Raw genomic sequence first — 26,811 nt, 5'->3', positions numbered from 1 at the left:
CCCCACCCGAGAGAAGCAGCCGGCCAATCAGAGAGCAAAAGCACAGGGAACAGTCTCAGCTCGACTCAGATGGATTCTGAGAGGGAAAATATAAGGAACTGCATCTCCAAAATCCACAGTGAGAGGGTCAATAATGAGCCCAGCATCTCCATCCAAAGCAGCATGTGAGAGAGGATAGAGAGAAATTAAAATGTACATAACTGTTGTTTACAATCATCTTACAGACTATAAAATAGTCTGCTTTTGTAATATTACTGGCCGAGTCTCAGGAAAACACCCCAGAATCAAAAGCAATTGAAATATGTGTAAAGAAAATAAAGTCCATCCCCAGAATGTGTCTGTGAAGTTTCAGCTCAAAATCCCCCACAGATCATTTATTATAGCTTGTCAAATTTGCCCCTATTTGGGTGTGAGCAAAAACACGCCGTTTTTGTGTGTGTCCCTTTAAATGCAAATGAGCTCCGCTTTCCAGAAGAGGGCGGAGCTTTAACAGCTCAACAACAACAAAGCTGGAGAATCTCACGCAGCCAAAATGAGGATTGTCAGTAACAGTGTTCAGTAGGGCTGGGCAAAAAAATAGATTTTCCGATTAATCGTTTTTTAAAATGTGGTCGATACGATATCGATTTTCAAAAGCCACGTATCGTTTTTTTTTTTTCGTATTTATTTCCGCAAACACTGAACATAATATCTGATTGACATTAAACTTATTACTAGTCTTCCATTTTTGAGTGGAAGGAAAAATGCTTTTTTTTGTGCATGTATCTTTAAATGCAAATGAGCCGCTGCTCCCGCCCCCCTTTCCAGAAGAGGGCGGAGCCTGTACAGATCGTGCGTGCCTCGAATACTCACTCTGACAAAAACTAACAAAACATCTGTTTGGTTTTGATTATCATGTATATCGTCGTGATGGGAGAAACAAAGCTTTTCAAAGCTTCGAATCAATTGAACCAATTGCTTCGCAAAATGATTTGAAGCGTACGAAACACTACACGCTGGTGACCCCTGCTGGTCAAAACCGTGTAAATGCAACATGCATAAAAACAGCTTTTACAAATCCATCGCAAATGTTTTATTGAAAGTATAATCTATAAAATGGAATTAACTAATCATCTAATACCATTAAATATTAAGTGTCTGTATAATATGTGTTCTTTTATCAATTTTCAGGGCTTGTTTTGTTTATTCTGTGGATGGGTCAGCTAAACAGAGACTACTATTATTCCTTTAAATTATACAAATACCTCATTAAGACGCCTACAATTGTGTAAAACTCTTCAGAGATCAGGTAATAGACGCTTGTTCAATGTTCTGCCGCTAGGGGGCGATCTCAGTGAATTCACATGATTCATGGGTTCACAGAGATCGCCCCCAGTGGTGAACCACTGAAATTTTGAAACGTTTCGAAGCAGTTATGACATAATGAAGACTTGTTTTCTGAAATCACGTGACTTTGGCAGTTTGAAACACGATCCGAACCTCTGATTCATGAAGCTCACGTGACATTGCAGTTCTTCTTCATCATGAAAGTTTATTATCTGCATGTGTTTTAAAGCTGTAACAGTTTAAACTTCTGATTTATTGTTTTCTGAAACGCACACAGAAAGATGGCTGTCAGACGACGCTTCCCGTGAGTAATAAAATGATTTCTCTTACACGTCTTATTGCACTTAAACTGTCAAATACACACAAAGTTCACAAACACAGTCAGTTATGTCTGTGAAGGTAAACAACAAGGGAAGAAATCGCATGTGTATATTAGATCTGTGTATTAACGTGAAAGCAGCATAATGTATCTGCTGTTAATATGAACCACACAAGAAAAGAAAAACATTTCTTACTTGAATGCTGCTGTTAAATGCTCTGGTGAAGAAATAAACATGGCGGAATGTGCCTCACACGTCCTGAAAAGTGAAGCTGCGGTCTCTTTGATCGCCCCCTGGTGGCTGGATGCAGTACAGGTCACAAACCCTGCCATCTCCATGCAAACGAACGGGAATGAATGAAAATAAAAAAAATCAATTACGCTTCAAATAAAATTTTCCGAAAAATGGTTTTGGTCATTTGAGGTAGATGTTATCACGCTGATATATATTCAATTGTTTGTTTTTGTGATAAGTTTGATTTTAGCTAGCAATTTGATGCTATAGAAAGGGGTCGTGTCGTCATGATTGACAGTTGTGATTGACAGCTTCTCTGAGGACTGTTGGAGCTTCGAGGGGAGATTGAAGATATATAACTAACTATTAATTTTCGATTCTGTGTTATTTCTCACCGACAAAATGAGTTGTTCAGCAGTAAACTGTCCTGACCGACCTTACAGGATCTGACAGATCACTGAACTTTTTTAGGTAACGTTAAATGTGGGCTTTATAAGCTAATTAATAAATGTTATTAGTTAAGATAACTCGCCTGACGTTATCCATGACGAGAAAAGCAGGTGATCGTTATCAAAGTCCCTTTAAGACAAGTCATTTCACTCGGCGGCCATCTTTGAAACGCCTCTCGGGCATCCTGGGCATCATGCAATCTCTTTGAATGGGGAAACATCAAATTCTCCAAAACTGTTCGCCAACCTTACAATTAAATTTTATATTTGAAATCACCAATGAAATCTAACAACAACCGGCTCATAAATTTAGTTTCTAAACGCTCGAATCATGACAAAAAAAACCCTGTATTTTTCAGGCTGGATCAAGCTAATGCGCATGCGCAGACCTAAATGCGCGTCTCTTCGGAGGCGCGAGTCTGACTGTTTCTATAGAAACCGGTGATTCTAACGGCCGCTGAAGTGACGCGATGACTTTACCAGTCGGCGATTGGCTCTTATTTAGAGGCGGGACTTATTCCGCCATATTGCGCGTTACACTTTCTCCCATTCAAAACAATACGAGTGACACATCTTGTGTTATTCTATAGTCTTTGTCGTTATCTGGCAGTTACTATTTATTTTTAAGGGTATACAATAATAATTAGCAGGACAATAATAGCCTACTCTAATTAATTATAGAGCATTGTCCCGATTATTTTCCACCGCATGTGATGTGAAGATCACATGTCCCAAGATTCCACACTCAAACTTGGCGTCATCAAGCTACGCCTTTGTTTTGAATAGGCCTCTAGTGACCTCTAGCGGGCAGAAAATATTACATATTGCAGCTTTAATATCTTTAGATGTTTGTTTAGGTGTTTTACTTAATACGACACATTATTGCTTAAGCCTCATGAAATTAAAATAATATGTTATGTATCCTAATGAAATCTTAACAATGCTTAATTGTCTGTAATAAAATCACAATTCCTTATTTATTTTGATTTAACGTCAAAATATAATTCGAACATGTTTAAAGATTTCATGCAATTAACACTATTATATATATATTTCTTTTAGTTCATCGGTTTTTGGGGGGTTTCAAATATTCACCAACTAATGTTTTCAATTACACCTAAAAAAAAAAAATGAACAGTAAATATATTTAAATGAGATGGAGACTAAAGGTAAAATTTTACACAATGCCATTGCTGGTAATGAAATTTTCTTTCACACTTTTGTAAGACGCTACTTTCATATACTGATATCGCCCAGTCAAACATTACCAAATAACATTTCACTGTAAAATTAATCTGAAGTAATGGGTGCCAGATATAGTCTTACTGCAGATATACTGTATACTTTTATAAACCTTTTATTCAGCAAGGACGCATTAAATTGATCAAGTGACACAGCATCAGTTTCCACAGAAGCAGCACAACCGATTTCAACACTGATAATAATCAGAAATGTTTCAGATCATGTGACACATAAGACTGGAGTAATGATGCTGAAAATTCAGCTTTGATCACAGAAATAAATTATATTTTACTATATATTCACATGGAAAACAGCTTTTTTAAATTGTAAAAATATTTAACAATTTTTACTGTATTTTTGATCAGATAAATGCAGCCTTGGTAAGCAGAAAAAACTTCTTTTGAATAGTAATGTAACACACACACACACACAAGAGTGAGCATAACTGTTCCACAAACGTGTTTTTGGAAACGTTCACGCAGCACTGAAAATGCAAATACTCAGATAAAGGTGAAACGGATCACTTGCTTAGAAAAACAACGTTTAGGTGCCGGTGATGAATGTGTACACAGACAGTCTTTATTGTAAAAGAGGTAGAGAATACAGGTGTTTCACTGTACAGAGAAAAAGACAGCACTGTTGATATACTCATTCAAACGGTAAATAAAGACAGCAAACGCACCTCATTCATATAATTGATACATACACAAACCCAGTAAAAAAGAGAAACTCACACACACGCACACACACACGCACACACACACACACACACACACACACACAAAACACAATCTTTGGATTTTTCTCTATTGCCCCCTTCACCCAAGCCAATTCTATCTGAGCTTTGAATAAACAATGTAGAGCAGTGATAATAATAATAATAATAATAATAATATAGCTATAATGAAAGCAGTCTTAATGCAGGTTAAAAAGTTCCCCTTTCAACACCCAGATATTGCAGTAACAAACAGTGGAAGTTGTGATGTAGTGGAAACGTGTAAAATAAAACTAGAATAAAATACTAAAAGCCATGATCTCATCCAGCTCAAACACACTCATTCATCCAAACGGAGAAACGGCCTTATTCATGAAACAAAAGCTGAACAAATATACTGTGTGTGTGTGTGTATATATTCACATATTGAATTGATTTTATGAACAAAATTCACTCTGCTCATGTTTTATGAATGAGGCCCATTCTTATGTAGATTATCACATTGAATGGAACATGACAATTTTCGTAAAAAATAGATTTTCACTGCTTGTGTTTCATGAATGAGGCTCAATGTGAAGTCCAATAATAATAATAATAATAATAATAATAACAAAAGTAAAAAACAAACAAGAAAAACTGAAACTGCAGGTGGGTAGAAGAGTGACCATCATTCTTTCGTCGATCCGTCTGTCCTCGGGTTCATCAGTCGGAGTTGTCGGAGTGATCGGATCCGGGTGAAGCGGCGGAGGGCGGCGTGTTCTGCTCCTGCCAGTTACCGTTAGTCTGGAGAAAGAGAAAAGCGCTGTTAAAACCACAAAAACCAACGACTGAAACACTTACAGGCCTATTCACAGTGAGCGTGAAGGTTAAAGGTCAAGTTTAGGTGTGAAAAAACAACACTTGAGAAACAATCAGGCATGTTATGCTGCTGCTGATGATGATGTTTTTCTAATAATCCAGCTTTAAATAATATCTCAAAAAAAATAATGACACATGTTCATATTTTGTTCATTTGCCTGAACACACTGAATCTGTTTTATATGGACATAAATGTATTGATTTCACTGCAGAACATTTCTTCTTTTAATAAATAAAAGATTATCATATTTTAAAATGGTGCACAACATTAATAAAGAACATCATTAAATGTGATTAAAAACACCGGTGGGCTGTCGAGTAATTGCCAGATTTCTTTCTTTTTCATTTATTATTTTTACTACTAATACTAGACCACTATTATCGTTATACCAAGATATATTCATATTTCACACTTATTAAACACAAGCGAAATATGTACTGACAGATAATAATATAATTTAATTTAAACATTTACCACAACTTTATTCTTTTTTTTAAATAAATTTGCTGTCATAGTTATAGATATATTTCTATTATATACACTCATTTAAAGCAAGTAAAATATTTTTTATCAGATAATACTTTACATTTAATAATAATAAATTACATTTAAACATTATATTTAAGCACTTTATTGCTTTTATTACAAATAATAGACCACTACTATTCAGTGCTGTTTTAGGTTTTATTTTAGTTTTATTAATATCTTAAATTAAATTTTGTTGTTAATTTTATGCTAATTTTAGTTTCATTTTTAATAATTTCACTTTGTGCTTTTGCCATTTTATTAGTTTTTAGTTGTTTTTTTGATAGCTATTTAGGTTTAATTTATTTTTAAGTTATTTATTTATTTCCAGTTAATAATTTTAGTGCTTCAACTTAAACTTATTTCAATTTATTGCAAAGGCAACATTCCTAATTTTAGTTTATTTCAAGTTTTTCAACTAATATATTTATATTTCATTTTATTTCAGCTCTTTTTTTTAAATTAACAGAAATGTTTTTAAAAGTTTTATGGCACGTTTACACGACAACGATATGATTAAAACGGAGGAGTTTTTCCTTTGAGTTTTCCGTCGACGCTGTATTCTGCTGTCAGGCCATTAGATGGCGATCAAACACTATAGACTGAACATGTGATGCGCATGTGCGTGACGTCATCGTTTTCACAGATTCATGTTTTTGTTGTTTACACAGAGACTGTTTTCAAAAACATTTTCAAAGTTTGCACTTTCCGGCCACCAAACGCCATTGTCGTGTAAATAAATGGCCAAAACGCATAAAAAGCTTTCCTGTCGTGTAAACAGCCCCTTAGTCACAATAATAACCCTGCTACTATCATCATTAGACCAAAATCTATATATTCCTATTTCTCACTAACGTAAAGTGAATGAAATTTTAATTTAAGGCATTTTTCTGGACACTTCCACTCAAAGAGGTTTTTTTTGGTATGTAATACCATATATGTTTCTCACAAAATAAAAATCATGTGCCAAACGTCGCTCTTGATGTGAACAGGCCTCATTTATAATCAACAGAGCAAATGAATCCTTGCAAAATATGAAGCGCGAGTACAGATGACAGCGATGCGCGTGTGAGACGGACAGATTACAGACACGAGCGTGCTGAAATGAGCTCCTCACCCGGCTCTCTCTGGTACTATAGAGTCTTTCTGAGAAGCGTGATTGAGCGTCCTACCAGAGAGAGAGAGGAAAAGGACATTTAGGCAAAGCAAACACACAAAATCACATCACTGCCTCGAGTCTAGGGGTGTAACGCTACACAACAATGACTGTTCAGTACCTGCCCCAGTTTTGCAGTAGAGCAGAGGAAAAAACAAACCATGTTTCTCTTTTTAACCCCTTAAGCCCGAAGTGAACGCGCGAAAAATTCATAATCAAATTAATAAGCAACCACTGACAGGAATAACACAAAATAGTTCTCTTTTTAATGCATCCAAACATTTTGCTCAACTCTTAGCGAGTGAGTGTACCGCCCGAGGGCGCCACCTAGCTATAAAAAAATTAATAACCATTTTTCAAAACTCTTAAGAGTCTGAACTGCACACTGAATGTAGCCACTTTGATTAACTTGATTTTTTTTTTTTAAATCGCGATTGGCCACTAGGTGGCGCTATAACTTGAAAAAAACATGAAAACAGCATAACTATGCAACCTTTAGTCCGATTGATTTGAAATTTGGCATGCAGTGTCTTGGTCCAAGGGGGCATGACATCTCAGGACATTGGCGTATCTCAAAAAACATGTCCGCCATCGGCCAATGAAGTTTGAGCGCCTATTAGACAAGGTTAACGGAGGCCGATCGGAACGAAACTCGGTGGGCATGTTCGACTCATGGTCCTAGGTCTGTAAGAATTTTTGTCAGTAATCACGTGGTGTTTCATAAATCCACACAATATGCATATCATTTGATAGATTTCCTCATGCCGAACTACTTTGCCTCAAGAACCAATGCTGTCAATCAAATCGTTCATAAATTATTCGCAAATATGTGAAAAACCTACTTTTGCAAACTAATCCTAGGTTTTTCGCCCAATCGGAACAAAACCAGTGTAGGACAATTCTATGGACTCTCTAGATCAATAATTATCAAAAACAAAGTTGAACTTTACCCTTTGGGTCGCTATAACTGGGTCTTTTAGAAAATGGGCGTGGCTAAATATACCCAAAAGCCTCAACGAAAACTCATAACTTCATGAAATTAGGTGAGCACATGCAGCATATGACTCTGAAGAAGCACGCCAATTTTTGTGTTTTTTGTGAAAAAAAAAAAAAAAAAAAAGTTTTTAATGGTTATAGATGAAAATATATATAACTTTGGATGTGGTCAACTTATTTTCAGGCGAGTCACGTCTTTAGACTCCTGAATCCTTGCCGAGTCCAACGATACCAAACATGGAAGGTTTCGCATTATGGTTGGTGCAACGTTGTGATTTAGCGCTTAAAAAACGTTTGCGAATATTTTCGAAACTGTTAGTCCGATCGAGACGAAACCAGCATAAGTGTCTATAACTTCAAAACAAAATGAGATATTTTCACCAAAATTGGCACACATATGTATGGACACACTCTGAGGACACCCAAAAAATGTGGTGTAGATCGGGCAATAGGTGGCGCTATAACTGTCAAAAAACCTTAAAAAACATATTTTTCCTGACTAAATTGCCTGTAAATGGTCTTTTCCATCTATGATCTAAGTGTTTACATGCGTTACACCCCTAACTCCCTCCGAGTGAGATCCTAACACACATGCATGACGACATGCAGCAGAGGCGCAGTAATGCGGAGCTCGAGAGAGTCATACCTGAGCCCCCATGTGATAGGGAGGCTGCTCTCCATTCATTGGAGGAACTCCGAGGAAGCAGTCAGCTGACCCTGACAGCGAGAACGACCCTGAACCTGGAGGAACGAGAGGTGCGACACTCTGTCATGCATGAAAATCCTCATCATTACTACAGCTTCATTATAGATTAACAAGATCTTTGATGCATTTCTATGAGAAAACTAAACATTTCCGTGCATTTTACTGCGATAGCATTAAACAAAACCGATCATCCTGACAGAAAGTGATTAAAATTGAACTAACCAGTGGAGTTTGGAGTGTGGGGCGATTCCTCGCTCTGTGTCGCCCCCAGAGCCGTCTTCATGGCGTACAGATTGGCCTCTTCCTGGAACTTCCCAATGTTCTTCTTATAGCGAATCCTCTTGTTACCAAACCAGTTGGACACCTGTCACGATTTCAGAGCCAAAATGAAACCGATATCCCTCTGATGACCGGACGCTCCCGTAGTGCGCCGAGAGCCAGGCGATCTCAGAGGCTCATGGGAAAGCAGGCCTAGTAAACAGACGTGATAGAGGAGCTCTTACCTGAGACACAGTGATACCGCAGCTCTTGGCCAGCTCTTCTTTGGCTTCCTCGCTCGGGTAAGGGTTCGAGAGATGTGAATAGAAGTACTCGTTCAGCACCTCCGTAGCCTGTTTACTGAAGTTACGCCGCTTGCGTCTGACAGAGAAAGAGAATTTCATCGTCAAATATTCGTCTCATTTAAATTAAGAAAACAACATGTAGTTTCTGATCATGATTCATCAGTGTAGCGCTGCACGATTAATCGAAATAAACGCATTTATTAACAAAACACAAGCGCTCAGGGGTTTCCTGTGGTTTTCTGTCAAAATAGAAGTTTGATGGTTTAATGTCTGAAAATGAAGAAATTAAGACATAAATATTAGTATTGTAATTTTACAGTTGTAATGTAAAAAAAATGAGTTATAGTTATATTATTTTTCTTGAATGATCAATTTTTTAATTTTAGTAATATTTCTTATTAACGTTTTATAGTTACTTTTAGTAATTATTATTATTATATAGCTATATTGATATATAATTCCAAAATTTTGGCCAAACTGTGCAGCCCTACAAACAAACATAGCAAACCAATTTTTTTTTAATCACAATGGCAATTTCTATTTTAAAATAAATAAATAAATAACAAAAATAATAAATATTAGTTTAAAATATTTATATTAAAATACATTAAATATTTATTTATAAATATTAGCATTGTAATTTTACAGTTGTAATGTAAAATAAAATATTATTATTATTATTATTATATTTAGCAATAATTCTTATTTTGTTTTATTGAGTAAGTTTTATATTTAGTAATAATAATAATTATATTATTGTTATGATTTTTTACATGATTTAAATGATTTTTAAATGATTTTTTATTGTTACGTTTTTTTTTTAAATCACAAAATCGCAATTTTTATTAAATTAAAATAAATAAATAAATAATAAAAAGAATAAATCTTAGTTTTTAAATATTTTATATTTAAATATTTAAAAATATTAGCATTGTAATTTTACAGTAATAAAATAAAATTTTCCTCAAATAATCTTTTTACTTTAGCAATATTTCTTATTTTGTTTGTAATTTTTATATTTACATTTAGTAATAACAATAATAATTATGATATAACAATTTTTTAAATCACAAATCACAATTTCTTTAAAAATAAATAAATAAAGAATACATTTTAGTTTTTAAATATTTTATATTAAAATAATTTAGATATTTTATTTAAAAATATTTTAGCAATATTTCTTATTTTGTTTTTATTGAGTAATATTTATATTTACATTTAGTAATAATAATAATAATAATAATAATTATTATTATTACTATATAGCTATTTTGATATATAATTCCAAAATTTTGGCCGACCTACAGACCTACAAACACAGCAAAAAAACAAAAAAAACAAAAACAAATCACAATTGCAATTTCTATTAAAAATAAATAATGAATATTAGTTTTTAAATATTTAATATTAAAATATTGTAAATATTTTATTTTAAATATTAGTATTGTAATTTCACAGTTGTAATGTAAAATAAAATATTTTTCTTAAAATAGTTTTTTTTATTTTAGCAATATTTTATTTTTAAGTAATTTTTTTTTTTATTACATTTAGTAGTAATAATAATAATAACAATAATAATATAGCTGTATTGATATATAATTCCAAAATTCTGGCCAAACTCTGCAGCCCCACACTACAGCAAAAATACAATATCACACAATGCGTTTCACGACGGCGAGCGCACCTGGCGTCCAGAAAGCGCGAGCGCAGTATCATGACCGCTTCACAGGTGCTCTGCTTGAGCTGCGTCTGAATGGAGCTGAACTTGCGGTGGATAATGGCCACCATGCGCTCGATCTCGCGCGGAGACACGGGCCGGGTGCGCGACTGCTCCCTCAGCAGGTTCATGACGTGGGTAGTGAACTCACTGCAGGCCTGTGAACAGCAATGAGATCAGAAACCAGCTCCATTCAGAAACGTGTCAAAGTGCATCAGACGTCCGTTCTCTGTCCTCACTGAGAGGAAAACGCTGTGCAAACTGACACAAAACAACAAATCATGTTGAATTTTCAGCTCAAGCTCAATAGAATGCAAAAGTCGGGTTCCAGAAATAAAAATCCCATTCATTTTCTCCATTTTGGACAATAAACCACTAGCTAGTTGTTAATCGACGGCATGTGCTTTTGTTGAAGCCACCAACCAGCATTATTTCAACTTATTTCAAAAAATAAATAAAATAAATTGTGCTGATGACAAACTACATTTCCCATAATTCTGCAGAGAAATCTCCACCAATCAGGGAAGCGAAACAAGCAAATAGCCCACCCACTTCCATGAAGCACTGCGAATGTCTAGCTACGCTCTCAAACTACTCGAATATTTAAAATCAATAGTTTCCTCATGGTTTTTAAATCAATTATGTAATTTGCAATGCTTCATGGGATTGTAGTTCTTCCCCTCATTAAAGCAGTTAAGCACCTTTATCCTTTTGTCCTGATTTTTAAATTCTTTCCTCTTCAAATCAAAGTTTGTAAGGATGTGATTCACCTCATAGTTTGGTTCAGGAAAATGAATGGAATGAGTACTTCCGGAAGCGAGATATTTACAGCTTTGCGAAGCAGGATTTTGGACCAATGAGATTTCCCTGAGGGGGCGTGGCTACCCAGCAAGACGGCAGCGATATGTACCTGCTCGTATTTTTCCAGCTCTGTGTGGTAAATGTTCCGAATTTGGCTCAACTTGCTTTTATAGTCGGAGTGCTCCAATGAGCTGTCAGGTGACATCCCGCCAGAGCTGGTCGCCGCAGAGACCGCAGCGGCGGCTCCGCCCCCCTTCTCTGGACCGGCCACGCCTTCGGCCAGCAGCATGTTATCCAATCGCACGAGCTGTGGGTCTGGAGGCTCCTCCTCCTGAGCGTTTCTCATGGAGAGACCTGAGAGAAGAAATTTATACATTAATATTCAACATAGATGCTAATTTTCAGGCCAAAACTAGAGGTCCTTGATTATGATTTCACCTTTTTAACTTTAGTTAGTGTGTAATGTTGCTGTTTGATCATAAACAACACCTGCAAAGTTACGACGCTCAAAGTTCAATGCAAAGAGAGATATTTTCTTTTACAGAAATCGACTAACAACAAATGGCTGCGTGAGATTCTCCAGCTTTGTTGTTGAGCAACCGAAGCGTGAGCTGTTAAAGCTCCGCCCTCTTCTGGAAAGGGGGCTGAGAGCAGCAGCTCATTTGCATTTAAAGGGATACACACAAAAACGGCGTGTTTTTGCTCACACAAATTTGACAAGCTATATTCAATTTCGATTCTTGATTCGATTTCGATTCAATTTCGATTTTTTTATTCAATAAATTCAATACATTTTCACTGGCCCCACCACAAAAAAATAATATATTAATAAAATAGTTATTGTTTTTGACCCATGTATATCCTACCTATATTGTAATAAATAAGGTTATGACACCCAATATTTTAGATACCAGTGAAATTTAACAATTTTCGATTCCATTTGAGAACACAGCTAAAACTACTAATATAAATTTCAAAGATTATTAAAGACAAGTAAATAGTTAATAATAAAAAGAACAAATTATTAAACTACAAGCAATAGCACAAATAAACATAGTAAACAAATAAATAAAGTAAGTAAAGTAAATAAAAAAAATAAAGAAAATAAAGTAAGTATTACTTTGATTTTAGTAATGTTAATAAACATTAACTAGAAATTAACATTAACTAAGATTAATAAATGCTGTTTTAAATGCTAATAAATGCTATAATAAAAGTATTTTTCTTTGTGAGTTTGGTAATAATGAATTAACATGTTAATTAATGAAGCCTTAGGTCATCAAGTGTTACTGAACAATAATCAGAACATTTCTAATCATTAGGGCATGTTGTAGTCCATATTAAAATATAAAAATGTTTAAGTTTGAAAATAAATAGCCTATTAAGTCTTTAAGTATTTGGTGCTGTGATGAACAACATTGCGAATCCAAAATAATTGAATGGCTGTTTGAAGCATTTTAAATACTGTAGTAGCGCAGCTGCTTTGTTTACGGGGTTCCCGGGGTAACCGCTGTATTTCTGCTGTCAGAGAGTGAACGTGCATTTTCATTCAGCGCGTCTCCTTCACTCGTTCTGCCGTGTGCTTCTTGTGCACGTTGGGTTTGTTTACATAGTGCGTGTGCCTTTTTGACGCCGCATACAGCAGTGTTGTGGATTGTACACGGTTGATAGTATTCTTAAAATGTAATATAAAAATTTGAATAATTCTTAATAAATAATTATTCACTGTATTTTGAGGTGCCCACGGTAACAATATTGTGCATATTCATTATCGCGATATATCGTATTACCGAATATCAGCACATCTATGATACATACAATAATGACACGCATGCGTTCTTTCTCTACTGCTTACCATAACCGTAACCGACTATGTTTACCGAAATACTCACAAAGGCGGAGATTGAGAGATAAATTTGTGTGAATTTGTCCTTTTAGGTGCAAGGAGAGGTAAAAGAGAATTAATTTTCTTATTTGCACGCTGTCTGAGGTGTGCAGCTCTGAGCTCTTCGGGTGTGTGTGACAACGCTGACACGCACACAAAACTTCTCACGCAGCGCGCGCGAGTTCTCTTTCACTTGAATGCCTATATTGGCAAACCTTGAAAACGCGTGTAAATTATAAACTTTAATGACCGTGCAGCGCTGGCTTGATCGGGAAACTGACAGTTCCTTCAACTGAAGACTAGTAATAGGTTTAACGTCAATCAGATATTATGTTCATTGTTTGCGGAAATAAATACAGAAAAAATCGACACGATATCGATTTTCAAAAGCCACGTATCGACCACATTTAAAAAAATTATTAATCGAAAAATATTTTTTCTCTTCTGGAAAGGGGGCGGGAGCAGCAGTTCATTTGCATTTAAAGAGACACACACAAAAACGGCGTGATTTTGCTCACACCCAAAGAGGAGCAAATTTGACAAGCTATAATAAATGATCTGTGGGGGATTTTGAGCTGAAACTTCACAGACACATTCTGGAGACACCAGAGACTTATATTACATCTTGTGAAAGAGACATTATAGGTCCTCTTTAAGGCTGAACACCGCTACGGACAGTTTCCGATATTTTCAGTGCGTGAGATTGTCCTGTTTTGTTGTTGCATGAGCTGTTAAAGCTCCGCCCTCTTCTGGAAAGGGGGTTGGATCAGCAGCTCATTTGCATTTAAAGGGACACACACAAAAACAGCATGTTTTTGCTCACACTCAACAGGGGCAAATTTGACAAGCTATAGTAAATGATCTGTGGGGTATTTTGAGCTGAAACTTCACAGACACATTCTGGGGACACCAGAGACTTATATTACATCTTGTGAAAGGGGTCCCCTTACTGTAATGGCAGTCAAGATAAATTTGAATGAATCATGCTCTAATCATCAGTATAATCACAAGGTTAAGTGCTTCAGTCAAGGGCAAAACATTAAGCAGGATGAGTCATTTTGTCAGTTCATGTGTCATCACTGCTCGCAACCACCCTTAAGTGCTGCTTTCTTCTATTACACATACCCCAACTAGAAGAGTTTTTATTTATATACTTTACAATGTGAAGGTCAGTGTTTCAAGACAGCCTTGTGCAATAACCAGAGTACAGCAGTACTGTATGATTGATGACACACAGCATGTAATGCCAGACCACGGAAATTAAAAGACTCCATTAGGCGCAAAGCCATTTAATTACTAACCATCACAGTAAACATTTTAGTCCTCTTATGGGATTTCCTAAACTTAGTCTTCATACAAACCAAAGACATTACGTAAACATTATTGTTTAATTATTGGTTAAGCAAATAGAAGGGTTTGTGTTGATATATTGGAGTAAAGATCAATATTTTGCAGTTTAGTTCTCAAACCATTTTATTGATGTACTGCTATCCTTTCACATGCAAAAAAAAAAAAAAAAAAAAAAAAAAGTGGTGTCACATACAAATAACAGGGTTTGAGATTATATTGCTTGATACTTTTGTTCAAAAACATACAAATGTGGTCTTCAGACAAACCTGGCGTGCTGAAACATATCTAATGCATGCAAATAAGTGGGTATAACATGCAAATAATATGGTTTAAAATTGTGAAATGGTGATTCAATTTATTTTTAGAAGCTGGACAGACCCATTATCATTATGCCATTGTTGTGTAAATACTGCAATTCTAACATTCATATAACTATGTATTGCATGCAAACGATGGGGTGTGAGAATATACTTAGATACTAGAATTAATATAAGTGATTATTTAGGAAAAAAACGTTGGATTTATTTGTATTTTTATGAGGTATACACTGTCTGGCTTTGTTCTTGCAGAACATGGCGCCTGTGCTGAATCCACTGCCAACTTTTAAACCAATTATAAAGTTACAGTTATGATATTTACCACTTTTAAAACAAAATGCATGCACATTACTCACCAGTTTTCTCTTTAATTTCGCACAGGACGCTGAATAAAGCCGGTTTCATCCGATGACAGTTTAAAGCGTGTTTTCTGTCACAAAACAACAAACAAAAGTCAGTTGGCTAACATTAGCATCCTACCTTTGTAACATTAAGACTCGTTTTAAATATATATAAACGTTGAAATCGTGTCGCTACAGAATATAAAATACTTCACAACCCCACTTTTATATAAATTAGATCTTTTTTATTGCATTAAATACTCGTTAATCATGCCGATTCTCATAGTACATTAGCATTTTAGCTTCAAGCAGTGATTTGTGCTTTTGTGGAATGAATAAAAATAAAGTTACTTTAATAATAAAATAAATGTAAGTGATTGGATTGGAGCACATCTAACCGCGAATCATTATTTTGTGATATATAATTATATCGGAAAACTAAAGATAAAGAGTTTGTTTCAAGTCAAGAAAAACGTAAACAATAGCGGCTAAGACCGTGAACTTCAGCACACATTCTAATAATTGTTTAACTTTTTTTTAAATATTGTCTTCTTAAATATCAAAATAAAAGTGAATTTGTTTAAATTAACGTGTGTGATGTCATTTAAAAAAGTTAGATTATAGATTACTATCTGGTTTTAGCATACCCTTGTCTCACGCGACCGTTAGCGCAATGCTAAACTTGTAAGTTTTTTAAATAATTTTAAATAACTCACTTTGCTTGAGCTTCGTCTAAACTTTGGTCGGTGATCGTCATGATTTGTTGCAGTATATCTCCAATGTCTCGGCGGTTGTCGTGTCCATTTTCGGTGGCTTCGAGGCCCGCGGGGTCTCCATCGGGGCGGTGTTGAGAGGGCGGGTGCACCGGGTTAAGGGGATGCATTCCCGGGTGAACGCTCAACCCGAGACCGCGGCTTGCGCTGGGCCCGTTGCCTGTGATGGGCTGCTGCGGTTGCAACATCCTGAGCAGTACATTAATCTAGATGCGTGTGTGTGTGTGTGACTGTGTGTGTGTCCAATGCATCACCACGCTGGAGTCCCCTAGCGATTGACAGACAAAAAACGTGCCCTTGCATGGCAATAGACATTCTGCAAATGCAGAAATCAAGATAAGAGCATATTGTGACATGGAGTCTTATTGCATGGGTCATATACAGTATGAGTACACAGAGAGGGTCAAATAAATAAACCTGCGACGTGTGCATTTCTGCTCACAGGAAAATGCAAATGCAGAACTATGATAAAGTTCATCTGAGGTCTTTGTGAATGAATTTCATCAATTTCATCCTGAAAAAAATAAATTTATTGTAAATCCAATAATGCTTTAATTTATGCCCATCTAAATAATAAAAATGTATTATTATATTATATAGAGACTTGAAACTTTGAGGGCTGGTGGCACTCACACAGCCTACAATGTCACCAAGGGTCGCTCCGATCGGCCTGAAGGGGGCGCTACAGCGGTCAAAAGTACGAAATTCACTATTCGCTCGTCGAAATTTTTGAATTTTTTTTTTAAAAACTAGTCTTAGGTTTTTGACGAAGCCAAACCAGTGCAGCAAGATTCTCCGGAGTCTGACCATCAATAGTTATAAAATTATATGAAATTACAATTCACGGTCTCTAAGGGCTGCCAAAAAAATCAAAAGTGGGCGGAGTCACTTTTACTAAAATGGCTATAACTTGTGAACGGAATGAGATATTTTCACTAAATTTGGCACGCCTATGCAAGAGCTCATTCTGTGGTTGTGTGAAAAAGAATGTGACGACTGGCCACTTGGTGGCGCTATAACAGGGAAAAAACATGAAAACAGCTATAACTACTTCACCGTTAGTCTGATCGACTTAAAAATTGGCGTGCAGTGTCTTCGTCCGAGGTGCCACGGGTGTCTATGAGGACACTGACACATCTTGAAAAACATGTCCACCGCCAGCCAATGAAATTTGAGTACCTAATGTTAACAGAGGCCGATCGGAATGAAACTCGCTGGTCCTGTTTGACTCACGGCCCTAGAGGCCTGTGAGAAATTCGAAAGAAATCGGCCACCAGGGGGGGGCCTTCGTGTTTTTCACGTAAAGGATCATGTATTGTGCGATTTTTCACACCACATGGTAGAACTCCTCATTCTGAGCAACTTTGCCACTATTTTGGATTTTTTTGAAAAACTTACTTTTGCGAACTAGTCTTAGGTTTTTGACCCAATCAGAACCAAACCAGTGCAGCAAGATTCTCCAGAGTCTGATTGTCAATAATTATAAAAAAAAAAAAGTTTAAATTACAATTCACGGTCTCTAAGAGCCGCCAAAACATTCAAAGTGGGCGGGGCCACTTTTACAAAAATGGCTATAACTCGTGAACGGAAAGAGATATTTTTAACAAATTTGGCACACCTTTGTAAGAGCTCATTCTGTGGTTGAGTGCAAAAGGACGTGGCGACTAGCCACTTGGTGGCGCTATAACAGGGAAAAAACATGAAAATGGCTATAACTACTTCACCGTTAGTCCGATCGACTTGAAAATTGGCATGCAGTGTCTTCGTCTGAGGTGCCACGGTGTCTATGAGGACATTGACGCATCTCAAAAAACATGACTGCCATTGGCCAATGAAATTTGAGTACCTAAAGTTAACAGAGGCCGATCAGAACGAAACTCACTGGGTATGTTTGACTCACGGCCCTAGAGGCCTGTGAGAAATTCGAAAGAAATCGGCCACCAGGGGGGGGCCTTCGTGTTTTTCACGTAAAGGATCATGTATTGTGCGATTTTTCACACCACATGGTAGAACTCCTCATTCTGAGCAACTTTGCCACTATTTTGGATTTTTTTGAAAAACTTACTTTTGCGAACTAGTCTTAGGTTTTTGACCCAATCAGAACCAAACCAGTGCAGCAAGATTCTCCGGAGTCTGATTGTCAATAATTATAAAAAAAAAAGTTTAAATTACAATTCACGGTCTCTAAGAGCCGCCAAAACATTCAAAGTGGGCGGGGCCACTTTTACTAAAATGGCTATAACTCGTGAACGGAAAGAGATATTTTTAACAAATTTGGCACACCTTTGTAAGAGCTCATTCTGTGGTTGAGTGCAAAAGGACGCGGCGACTAGCCACTTGGTGGCGCTATAACAGGGAAAAAAACATGAAAACGGCTATAACTACTTCACCATTAGTCCGATCGACTTGAAAATTGGAACTCCTCATTCTGAGCGTCTTTGCCTCTAAGACCGCCGCTGTCCATCGAATCGTTCAGTAAATATTGGAGATTATTTCAAAAACCAACTTTGGCGAACTAGTCCTAGGTTTTTGGCTCAACCTTGATAACAGTTAAAAAGCTTTAAAAACCATATATTTACTATGGTAAATCACCTGTATTGGCTGTAAATGGTCTTTTCCATCTATGATCAAAGCTCGCTAATTAAAACATAATACCTTTTTGAGCATGTGCTTAAAGGCCTTAAAGAGCTTGAACCCCGATATCTGCTGCTCGCAGCTATATTATTACACTAATAATGATACGAACGAAAATGTGAAGTAGCTATAAAGGTAATTTAAAAAAAAAAAATAAATAGTAAAACGTCCAGATGATTTGTGGAAGAAATGTTTAAATAAAATAAAAATATTATTATTTCTTTCTTTATTTGATTTTGATCCGAACCTGTTCTTGTTTTCATGAGATGCATTAAAGCACGCTTCCTCATGAAATATGATATTCTTGCATTCATTGTGTTGCTCAACATAGACAAGTTTCCTTCTCTGAAAATGCATAGCTTACATGCCATCATGTTATGGCCCGGAGGCTTTAGGTCTGAGCGCTGATCAACAGGGGGGAGAAACAGGACTTTCATGGTGCTAAATGAGTCTTCTTTTAAATGCCACAGATACTGAATTCATTTCTCCTCTTTGCTAGTCTCTTAACTTCTCCTTTTGCTGGCAGTCAACAGGAAATCTGCAAAACCACAGACTGTTAACAAACAGGCCGCCAGTTTCAACATGCAAGATTGTCAGAGAGCGTCAGCACACATTTCTCGTACTTATTATTATTATTATTATTAATATAATAGAAAAGCTCAGCATTTAAACTAAAGTTTGTATCAGAGTGTATCATTTCTGTGTACATCAACTCATTCAACTTGTTCAAGTGAAACAGACCAAATGAATAGGGGTGGATCAGGGCTACAAGAGAGGAACAGGAAGAGATAGAACAAGCAGACTTGTGAGACAGTGAAGTTGTCGAGGCATCGTGTCAGCTTTTAGCTCTTTTCAGATTCGTTTGTGCGAAGCACTCGTATAGTTTGGCTGAGCTATGTGGGAGTTAATGCATGTTCGTACACGGAGGTGAGATGCATGTGGGCTATACTTGACATTCCGCTCTGAGGACCTCATTTTAACTCTTCTAAGGTTGAGAAGGTAAGCAAGGCCGTAAAATGTCGAGTGTTAGTCGAGTGAAATAAGTACAGATGTTATTATGATATTGTGCATTGAAAACATGTCATATTTAAGTGCTTTAATGTCAAGGCTCTGCATTTTTATAGGCTTCTTCAATGGAGAGCTGTGTAGAAGTTATGTCGGACTGCCCCGAGGTCAAAGTTGAAACCTCAGCGGACGACAAGCATTTGGAGCCCCTTCTCATTCTCGAGGAGGGGGACGAACCTTCGGATGTGATAAACAGCGGAGAGAGAGGAAGGGCCGTGCTGAGAGTTTGGACGGCTGATGAAAACACAGAAGATGAAGCCGCAGAGGGAAGCTCACATGATCACAACAATGTCCGAGTAGATGAAAGTGAGAGTGAAGCGGTGGAAATGAACCGGGAGACTCTAGAACGGCAGGTGGACGGTACAAAAACCCATGAGGGATTGTCAGACGGGACAGCTGAGGAAAAACCCACGGCTCAAGCAGAAGTGAAGCTGCGGCCCAAAGACACACTGAGCCCTCATGATGCAAAGCCTATGGTAAAGATTTATAATAATGATTGCATTCAGAAAGATGCTTGACAAATGCAGTTTTTTTCTTTCCTGTGTTGACGTGTTGCTATTGAAGCGCAAAGTTGGGCGGGACGTTTTGAAGGGCTTGTCTCTTATAGCGTTAAGCTGTGAACTGTGCTCAGATAATGCTAGTTTATTAAGTAGATTAATTTAACATATATTTTTGAATGCACACACTAGGATCGGTGAGATTCTTTAATGTTTTTTGAAAGATGTCTCATCAAGGCTGCATTTATTTGATCAAAAATACAGGAAAAAATTTGAAATATTATTGTAATTTAAAATTATGGTTTTCTATTTTAATATACTTTAACATTTAATTTATTTCTGTGATGAAAAGCTGAATTTTCAGCATCATTAATCCAGTCTTCAGTGTCACATGATCCTTTTGATTAATTTCAATGTTGAAAACAATTTTTTTTTTTTTTTTTTTTTTATTAAAATAGTAGTTCAAAAGAACAGCTTTTTAAACTTTATTTTTTACTGGATTTTTACATATTTTTCAGGATTCTTTGATTAATAGAAAGTTCAAAAGAACAGCATTTATTTGATATTTATTTATTTATAACACCATAAATGCCTTTAATGTCCCTTTTTTAATCAATTTAATGTGTCTTTGCTGAATAAAAGTATTAATTTCTTTAAAATAAGTCAATAAATCTTACTGAGCCCAAAAACTGATTGTAAATATCAGATGTTTTGGGATTAGAAATGATTAGTTTTCCAAGTATTTGGAAATTTGCAAATGTCTTTTAGAAGGAATTTACAAAAATACAAAAAAGTTCAGTCATGAAATTATCATATATTTGTAAACGGAAGCATCTCGTTTTTAATCAGGTAATTATACTATGAATTTTACTTTTGGAAATCTTATGAGTGAACAGCTATATTCAACTATATATATATATATATATATATATATATATATATATATATATATATATATATATATATATATACACACAAAAGTTTGGAAACATTACTATTTTTATTGTTTTTGAAAAGAAGTCTCTTCTGCTCACCAAGGCTGCATTTATTTGATCAAAAATACAGTAAAAATTGTGAAATATTATTACAATTTAAAATAATGGTTTTCTATTTTAATATACTTTAAAATGTAATTTATTCCTGTGATCAAAGCTGCATTTATTTGATCAAAAATACAGTAAAAATTGTGAAATATTATTACAATTTAAAATAATGGTTTTCTATTTTAATATACTTTAAAATGTAATTTATTCCTGTGATCAAAGCTGCATTTATTTGATCAAAAATACAGTAAAAATTGTGAAATATTATTACAATTTAAAATAATGGTTTTCTATTTTAATATACTTTAAAATGTAATTTATTTCTGTGATCAAAGCTGAATTTTCAGCATCATTACTCCAGTCTTCAGTGTCACATGATCCTTCAGAAATCATTCTAATATGATGATTTATTATCAATGTTAAAAAAAAAGAAAAAAGTAAAAAAAAAAAAAAAAAACAGCATTTATTTAAAATAGAAATCTTTTCTAACAATATACACTACCGTTCAAAAGTTTGGGGTCAGTAATTTTTTACTTTTTTTTTTTTTTTTGGAAAGAAATTAATACTTTTATTCAGCAAGGATGTGTTAAATTGATAAAAAGTGACAGTAAAGATTTCTGTAGTTAGAAAAGATTTTTTATTTTGAATAAATGCTGTTGTTTTTAACTCTTTATTCATCAAAGAATCCTGAAAAAAAAAGTATCACGCTCCAAAAAAATATTAAGCACTGAAGACTGGAGTAATGATGCTAAAAATTCAGCTTTTAATCACATAAATAAATTATATTTTACAGTAGATTAAAATAGAAAACCATTATTGTAAATTATAATAATTTTTCAAAATTTTTACTGAATTTTTTGATCAAGTAAATGCAGCCTTAATGAGCAGAAGAGACTTTCAAAAACATTAAAAATAGTAATGCTTCCAAACTTTTGACTGGTACTATATATACAGTATATATGGACAGATATTATTGTACTACTTGACTAAGCAATCTGAAATGAAGCCCCATCTAGAGGCTTGTGGATGTGCAGTTTTGACTAGATGTGACATGGTCATTTGTTGGTCATGTGCTCAGGTTCACAGGTTATCTCCAGATTTCCCTGACGCTCTGTGTGAGCTGCTGTTCGCGTTACAGGAGGGCCGGCGGCTCAACGACCAGCGCTGCTCGTTCCGTCTGGAGCACCGCAGGAGATGCTACTCTGAGCCCAGCACGCCCCGCCACAGTCAGAGAGGTGAAGCAGCAGCTTTCATTCGTTTCTTCATAATAATTGCAGGGAATATCAGTCGGCAGGACTCATGAGTGGTGTGCTTCCCGACAGTGGTGTTCTCCTCCATGACGTCGCTGCAGAAGGAGGAATTCTTCGACCTGTTGGCGACCTCACAGGCCCGTCGACTGGATGACCAGCGCGCAGAACTCCAGGACGCTCCCCCCGCCCCCCACCCCCCCTGACCAAAGCCAAACAGAGGAAGAGCAGCTGTAAGGTCACAGAGGTCACCCGAGCGGTTCCCACACCAGCACCCAAAGAGGACTTATACAACATGATCGTCAACTCACAAGTGAGATTCTGAGAGAGATTTATACACAGGACATGCAACTTACATGAGTTACGCCAGGAACGTTTTCTTTTTGTATTGCTACGTTCACTTGACATGGCGGTTCGCAAACTTTTTGATGCCAAAAATGTAACGTAGGCAGCTGTATATATTCATATATTTATAAAGACACATTTACACAAGTGAGATAATGTGGATTTTTTTTTAATATATGCAGATTTGTTTTTATTTCTCACTATATGATATCAATGATCACGATTAATCTCATAATTTCTCATAAAGTCAGTAATGTAAAATTGGTACATGCTAATAATAAAAATAATAATAAAAAAACTTAATAATGAAATATTGATATATATATATATATATATATATATACACACACACATAATTATTAATTTTTCATTTAAAAAATGTAAAAAGTTGTATTAAAACTTTTTCATATTATATTTATTATTATGAAAAAATTATTATTATTTTTAACTAGGCCCACATATACTAATTATTATTATTCAAATTTTTCCAGAATATTATTATTATTCTTATTATGTAAAAAAAAGCTTGTCATAATTTAAAAATATATTTTCTTTCCAGGCCCATATATATTTAATTTTAAAATTATTGTTATTAACGTTTTTCATATTATTATTATTATTATTATTATTATTTAGAAAGATTTTTTTAACAGACCCATATATATATATATATATATATATATTTTTTTTTTTTTTTTTTAAATAAAATTATTATCAGTTTTTCATATTATTATTATTTTTTATGAAAAAGTTTTTAATAATAATAATAATAATAATAACAATACTTTAAACCATTATTTTTTTTATCCAGGCCCATATATATATATATATATATATATATATATATATATATATATATATGTATTTTTTTTTATATTATAATTATTGTTATTATTAAAGTTTTTATATTATTATTTTGAAAAAAGCTGATCATAATTAAAAATATATATTATTTATTTATTTTTACTAGGACCGTATATATTTAATTTTAAAATCATTATTAATGTTTTTCATATTATTATTATTATTAAAAACATTATAATTTATTTTTTACCAGACCCCTATATATAAATGATTATAAATTATTATTAAAGTTTTTCATAACTTTAATATTATTATTATTTTTACAAAGTTAATAAAAATAATATTTTTTAAAATTATTCTTCTTATTAAAGTTTTCATATTATTATAAAAAAAGTTAATAATAATCATTTAAACAATTATTATTATTTTTTTTTTCACCAGGCCCACATATATTTCTTTTTATTATTATTATTATTATTATTATTATTCAATTTTTATCATATTATTATTATGAAAAAAGCTTATCATTATTTTAAAAAATGTTATTTATTTTTTACTAGGACCATGTATGTTTAATTTTAAAATCATATTAACGCTTTTCATATTATTATTATTATTATTATTAAAAACATTATAATTTATTTTTTACCAGACCACTATATATAAATTATTATAAATTATTATTAAAGTTTTTCATAACTTTAATATTATTATTATTTTTACAAAGTTAATAAAAATAATATTTTTTAAAATTATTCTTATTATTAAAGTTTTTCATATTATTATAAAAAAGTTAATAATAATCATTTAAACAATTATTATTATTTTTTTTTTTTCACCAGGCCCACATATATTTCTTTTTTTTTTTTATTATTATTATTATTCAAGTTTTATCGTATTATTATTATGAAAAAAGCTTATAATTATTTTAAAAATGTTATTTATTTTTACTAGGACCATGTATGTTTAATTTTAAAATCATATTAGCGCTTTTCATATTATTTTTATTATTTGAAACATTATAATTTATTTTATATATTATATATGATTTATTTTATATTTATATTTTTTTACCAGACCCATATATATAAATTATTTTTTAAAGTTTTTCATAACTTTAATGCTATTATTATTATCTAAAAGTTAATAATAATAATAATATATTTTTTAAATTATTCTTCTTCTTGTTGTTCCTCAGGCCCAGGGCCGGCTGGAGGAGCAGCGCAGTGCGGCTCCAGGACCGATGGACGATGAGGATTTCTTCTCTTTGTTGCTGAAGGTTCAGGGCGGGAGAATGGATGAACAGAGAACGGAGCTCAAACCTGTTCATTAATCGAATCAAACGAGAGGTTCCTGCTTTACTGGGCCTGTCACGGTGTGAGTTTATGATGCCAGACCCTTTCCTGTCCACACATGAATAAATACAAAATCAGACTACCGATATAAGAACACTTGCACTACTTCTCAACATTGCTACATGTGTTGCGCTTCACAGCTCTACAGCGATAATGAATGGGAGAGAAACAGAAAAAATCTGCTTTAAATATTCAGGGTAATTTGAAGGATCTTTGCCTCTTTCTGTTATGTATATGCTAAATAAATGTTTGAATGTTAATTATAATGTTTACTGTTTTTGTGAACTCAACATGTTTAATGAGAATTTCCACTGTGCAACTTCCCTGATTTAGCCACTAGGTGGCGACAGAGACTGATCATTTTAATGTCACTTGAGAGGGCTGAAGGTGTACAACACCTGTTTATCTGCTCATTCATACAAATATCTAATCGGCCAATCACATGGCAGCAACTTAAGGCATGTAGACATGATAAAGATGATCTGCTGAAGCGTCAGAATGAGGAAGAAATGTGATTTAAAGGCCCACTGAAGTGCAGCATTATTCAATGTGTTGACGTAATTTTGTGAAGATGGGGCGGAACATATGAACAGCTCCTCCCTTTTTTTAAAATAGCCAATAGTGTTTTGTTTATATCACAGCTCGACCAGAGCCACAAATCTCTAACTGTTTCCCCTCCATATTGCACTAAAGCGGTCATGCATTGAGAAATCAACTTTTCCTTGAGCTTTTGATATATAGGACGTCAAATACTAAAAAAATATACTTTTATTGACATCAGAACCAGCGAACGACTCGTCCCGTAATGCTTCTATAGATCGGTGAAACTCCGCCTCTGCAGAAGAAATCAACGCCTACTTCATTATTGTAACGTTAGCCCCGCCCACTGGCGTGTTAGTGAGATGAGGAGGAGAGAAAAGCGATACAGGACTAAAATAACATTACCTTTCAAAGGATCCTAATGCAGGAATATGGTTATTTATTTTCAATTGAGCTTTATTTATTTGTATTCGGTACATTTCACTGTGGATTCTTTGGTAAATCAATCACATTATCAGACTTTTATGATATGAACTCGACAGTAATGCAACAACATGTCAGTAACTGTGTTCATTCTAATGCCTGATCTGATATTAATGATTCATGTACAGTCAGATGATCTTTGTCTGTGTGTCAGTAAATCAAACCAGTGACTAAACGCTCAACTTCACCTTGTTTCTCTTAGTAGGATGAAAATAATCTGTTATTTAAACTGTGATTAAATTATATATAGAAAGCGATCAAAGAACGCTCCCTTTACAATCGCTGGAGCTGTCAATCAAACAGTGTGAGTTCTGGACTCGCACCAAAACTCCCGTTTTATTCAACGAATCTCTTATTTACATCACGTTTGCACTGTTAGTTATGATGAAAGCATTCGTTATTAGGGATGCACTGATACCACTTTTTAAGGACCGAGTACGAGTACCGATACTTTTCTTCTAGTACTCGCCGATACCGATACATTTATTAATTTCTCTCTCTCATTTCTTTAAATTATTTTTTT

The 26,811-nt window shown here is 34.5% G+C and overlaps 3 protein-coding genes across 4 annotated transcripts in view; 2 read left to right on the top strand and 1 right to left on the bottom strand.

Moving 5' to 3' along the window:
• The window catches only part of notchl (notch receptor, like), a 15,954-nt gene extending 15,621 nt beyond the window's left edge, over window positions 1-333 (top strand). The window contains exon 11 of the mRNA XM_048153689.1: window positions 1-333. This exon is cut by the window's left edge and continues 352 nt beyond it. Coding sequence (XP_048009646.1) covers window positions 1-168 — 168 coding nt within the window. The 3' untranslated portion in view covers window positions 169-333.
• Window positions 334-4,128: 3,795 nt separating this feature from the next.
• pbx2 (pre-B-cell leukemia homeobox 2) lies at window positions 4,129-16,606 on the bottom strand. 2 transcript variants are annotated; one of them, XM_048152364.1, is made up of 9 exons: window positions 16,219-16,606; window positions 15,518-15,591; window positions 11,719-11,963; window positions 10,776-10,966; window positions 9,032-9,167; window positions 8,751-8,892; window positions 8,469-8,563; window positions 6,788-6,838; window positions 4,129-5,069 (listed from the first exon to the last, which is right to left on the bottom strand). In XM_048152364.1, the coding sequence occupies exons 1-9, from the start codon at window positions 16,461-16,463 to the stop codon at window positions 4,989-4,991; spliced, it is 1,260 nt and encodes a 419-aa protein (XP_048008321.1). In that variant the 5' UTR covers window positions 16,464-16,606; the 3' UTR covers window positions 4,129-4,988. The 2 variants fall into 2 exon arrangements, with proteins under 2 accessions (XP_048008321.1, XP_048008322.1); XM_048152365.1 differs by lacking the exon at window positions 6,788-6,838 and having other exon boundaries at window positions 16,219-16,601.
• A 2,847-nt stretch (window positions 16,607-19,453) lies between these two features.
• Window positions 19,454-25,525, top strand: LOC125243077 (G-protein-signaling modulator 1). The gene is made up of 5 exons (XM_048152366.1): window positions 19,454-19,908; window positions 20,034-20,450; window positions 22,593-22,749; window positions 22,837-23,074; window positions 25,109-25,525. The coding sequence occupies exons 2-4, from the start codon at window positions 20,043-20,045 to the stop codon at window positions 22,965-22,967; spliced, it is 696 nt and encodes a 231-aa protein (XP_048008323.1). The 5' UTR covers window positions 19,454-19,908; window positions 20,034-20,042; the 3' UTR covers window positions 22,968-23,074; window positions 25,109-25,525.
• Window positions 25,526-26,811: the final 1,286 nt, after the last annotated feature.

The sequence above is a fragment of the Megalobrama amblycephala genome, linkage group LG13 (genome assembly GCF_018812025.1).
Source record: "Megalobrama amblycephala isolate DHTTF-2021 linkage group LG13, ASM1881202v1, whole genome shotgun sequence".
Taxonomy (NCBI): domain Eukaryota; kingdom Metazoa; phylum Chordata; class Actinopteri; order Cypriniformes; family Xenocyprididae; genus Megalobrama; species Megalobrama amblycephala.
Note: the sequence above shows the minus strand (reverse complement) of the source record. Positions and strands in the feature narration are given on the sequence as shown.

Bases quoted from the DNA above. Each gene is read 5' to 3' on its own strand.
- pbx2 (XM_048152364.1), bottom strand. From the start codon at position 16,463: ATGTTGCAACCGCAGCAGCCCATCACAGGCAACGGGCCCAGCGCAAGC. The intron at 15,592-16,218 runs GTGAGTTATTTA...GTTTTGTGACAG, and splicing joins TTAGACGAAGCTCAAGCAAA to AAAACACGCTTTAAACTGTC. The intron at 5,070-6,787 runs GTGAGGAGCTCA...CTCTTTCTCCAG, and splicing joins ATAGTACCAGAGAGAGCCGG to ACTAACGGTAACTGGCAGGA.
- LOC125243077 (XM_048152366.1), top strand. From the start codon at position 20,043: ATGGAGAGCTGTGTAGAAGTTATGTCGGACTGCCCCGAGGTCAAAGTT. The intron at 20,451-22,592 runs GTAAAGATTTAT...TCATGTGCTCAG, and splicing joins CTCATGATGCAAAGCCTATG to GTTCACAGGTTATCTCCAGA. The intron at 22,750-22,836 runs GTGAAGCAGCAG...GCTTCCCGACAG, and splicing joins GCCCCGCCACAGTCAGAGAG to TGGTGTTCTCCTCCATGACG.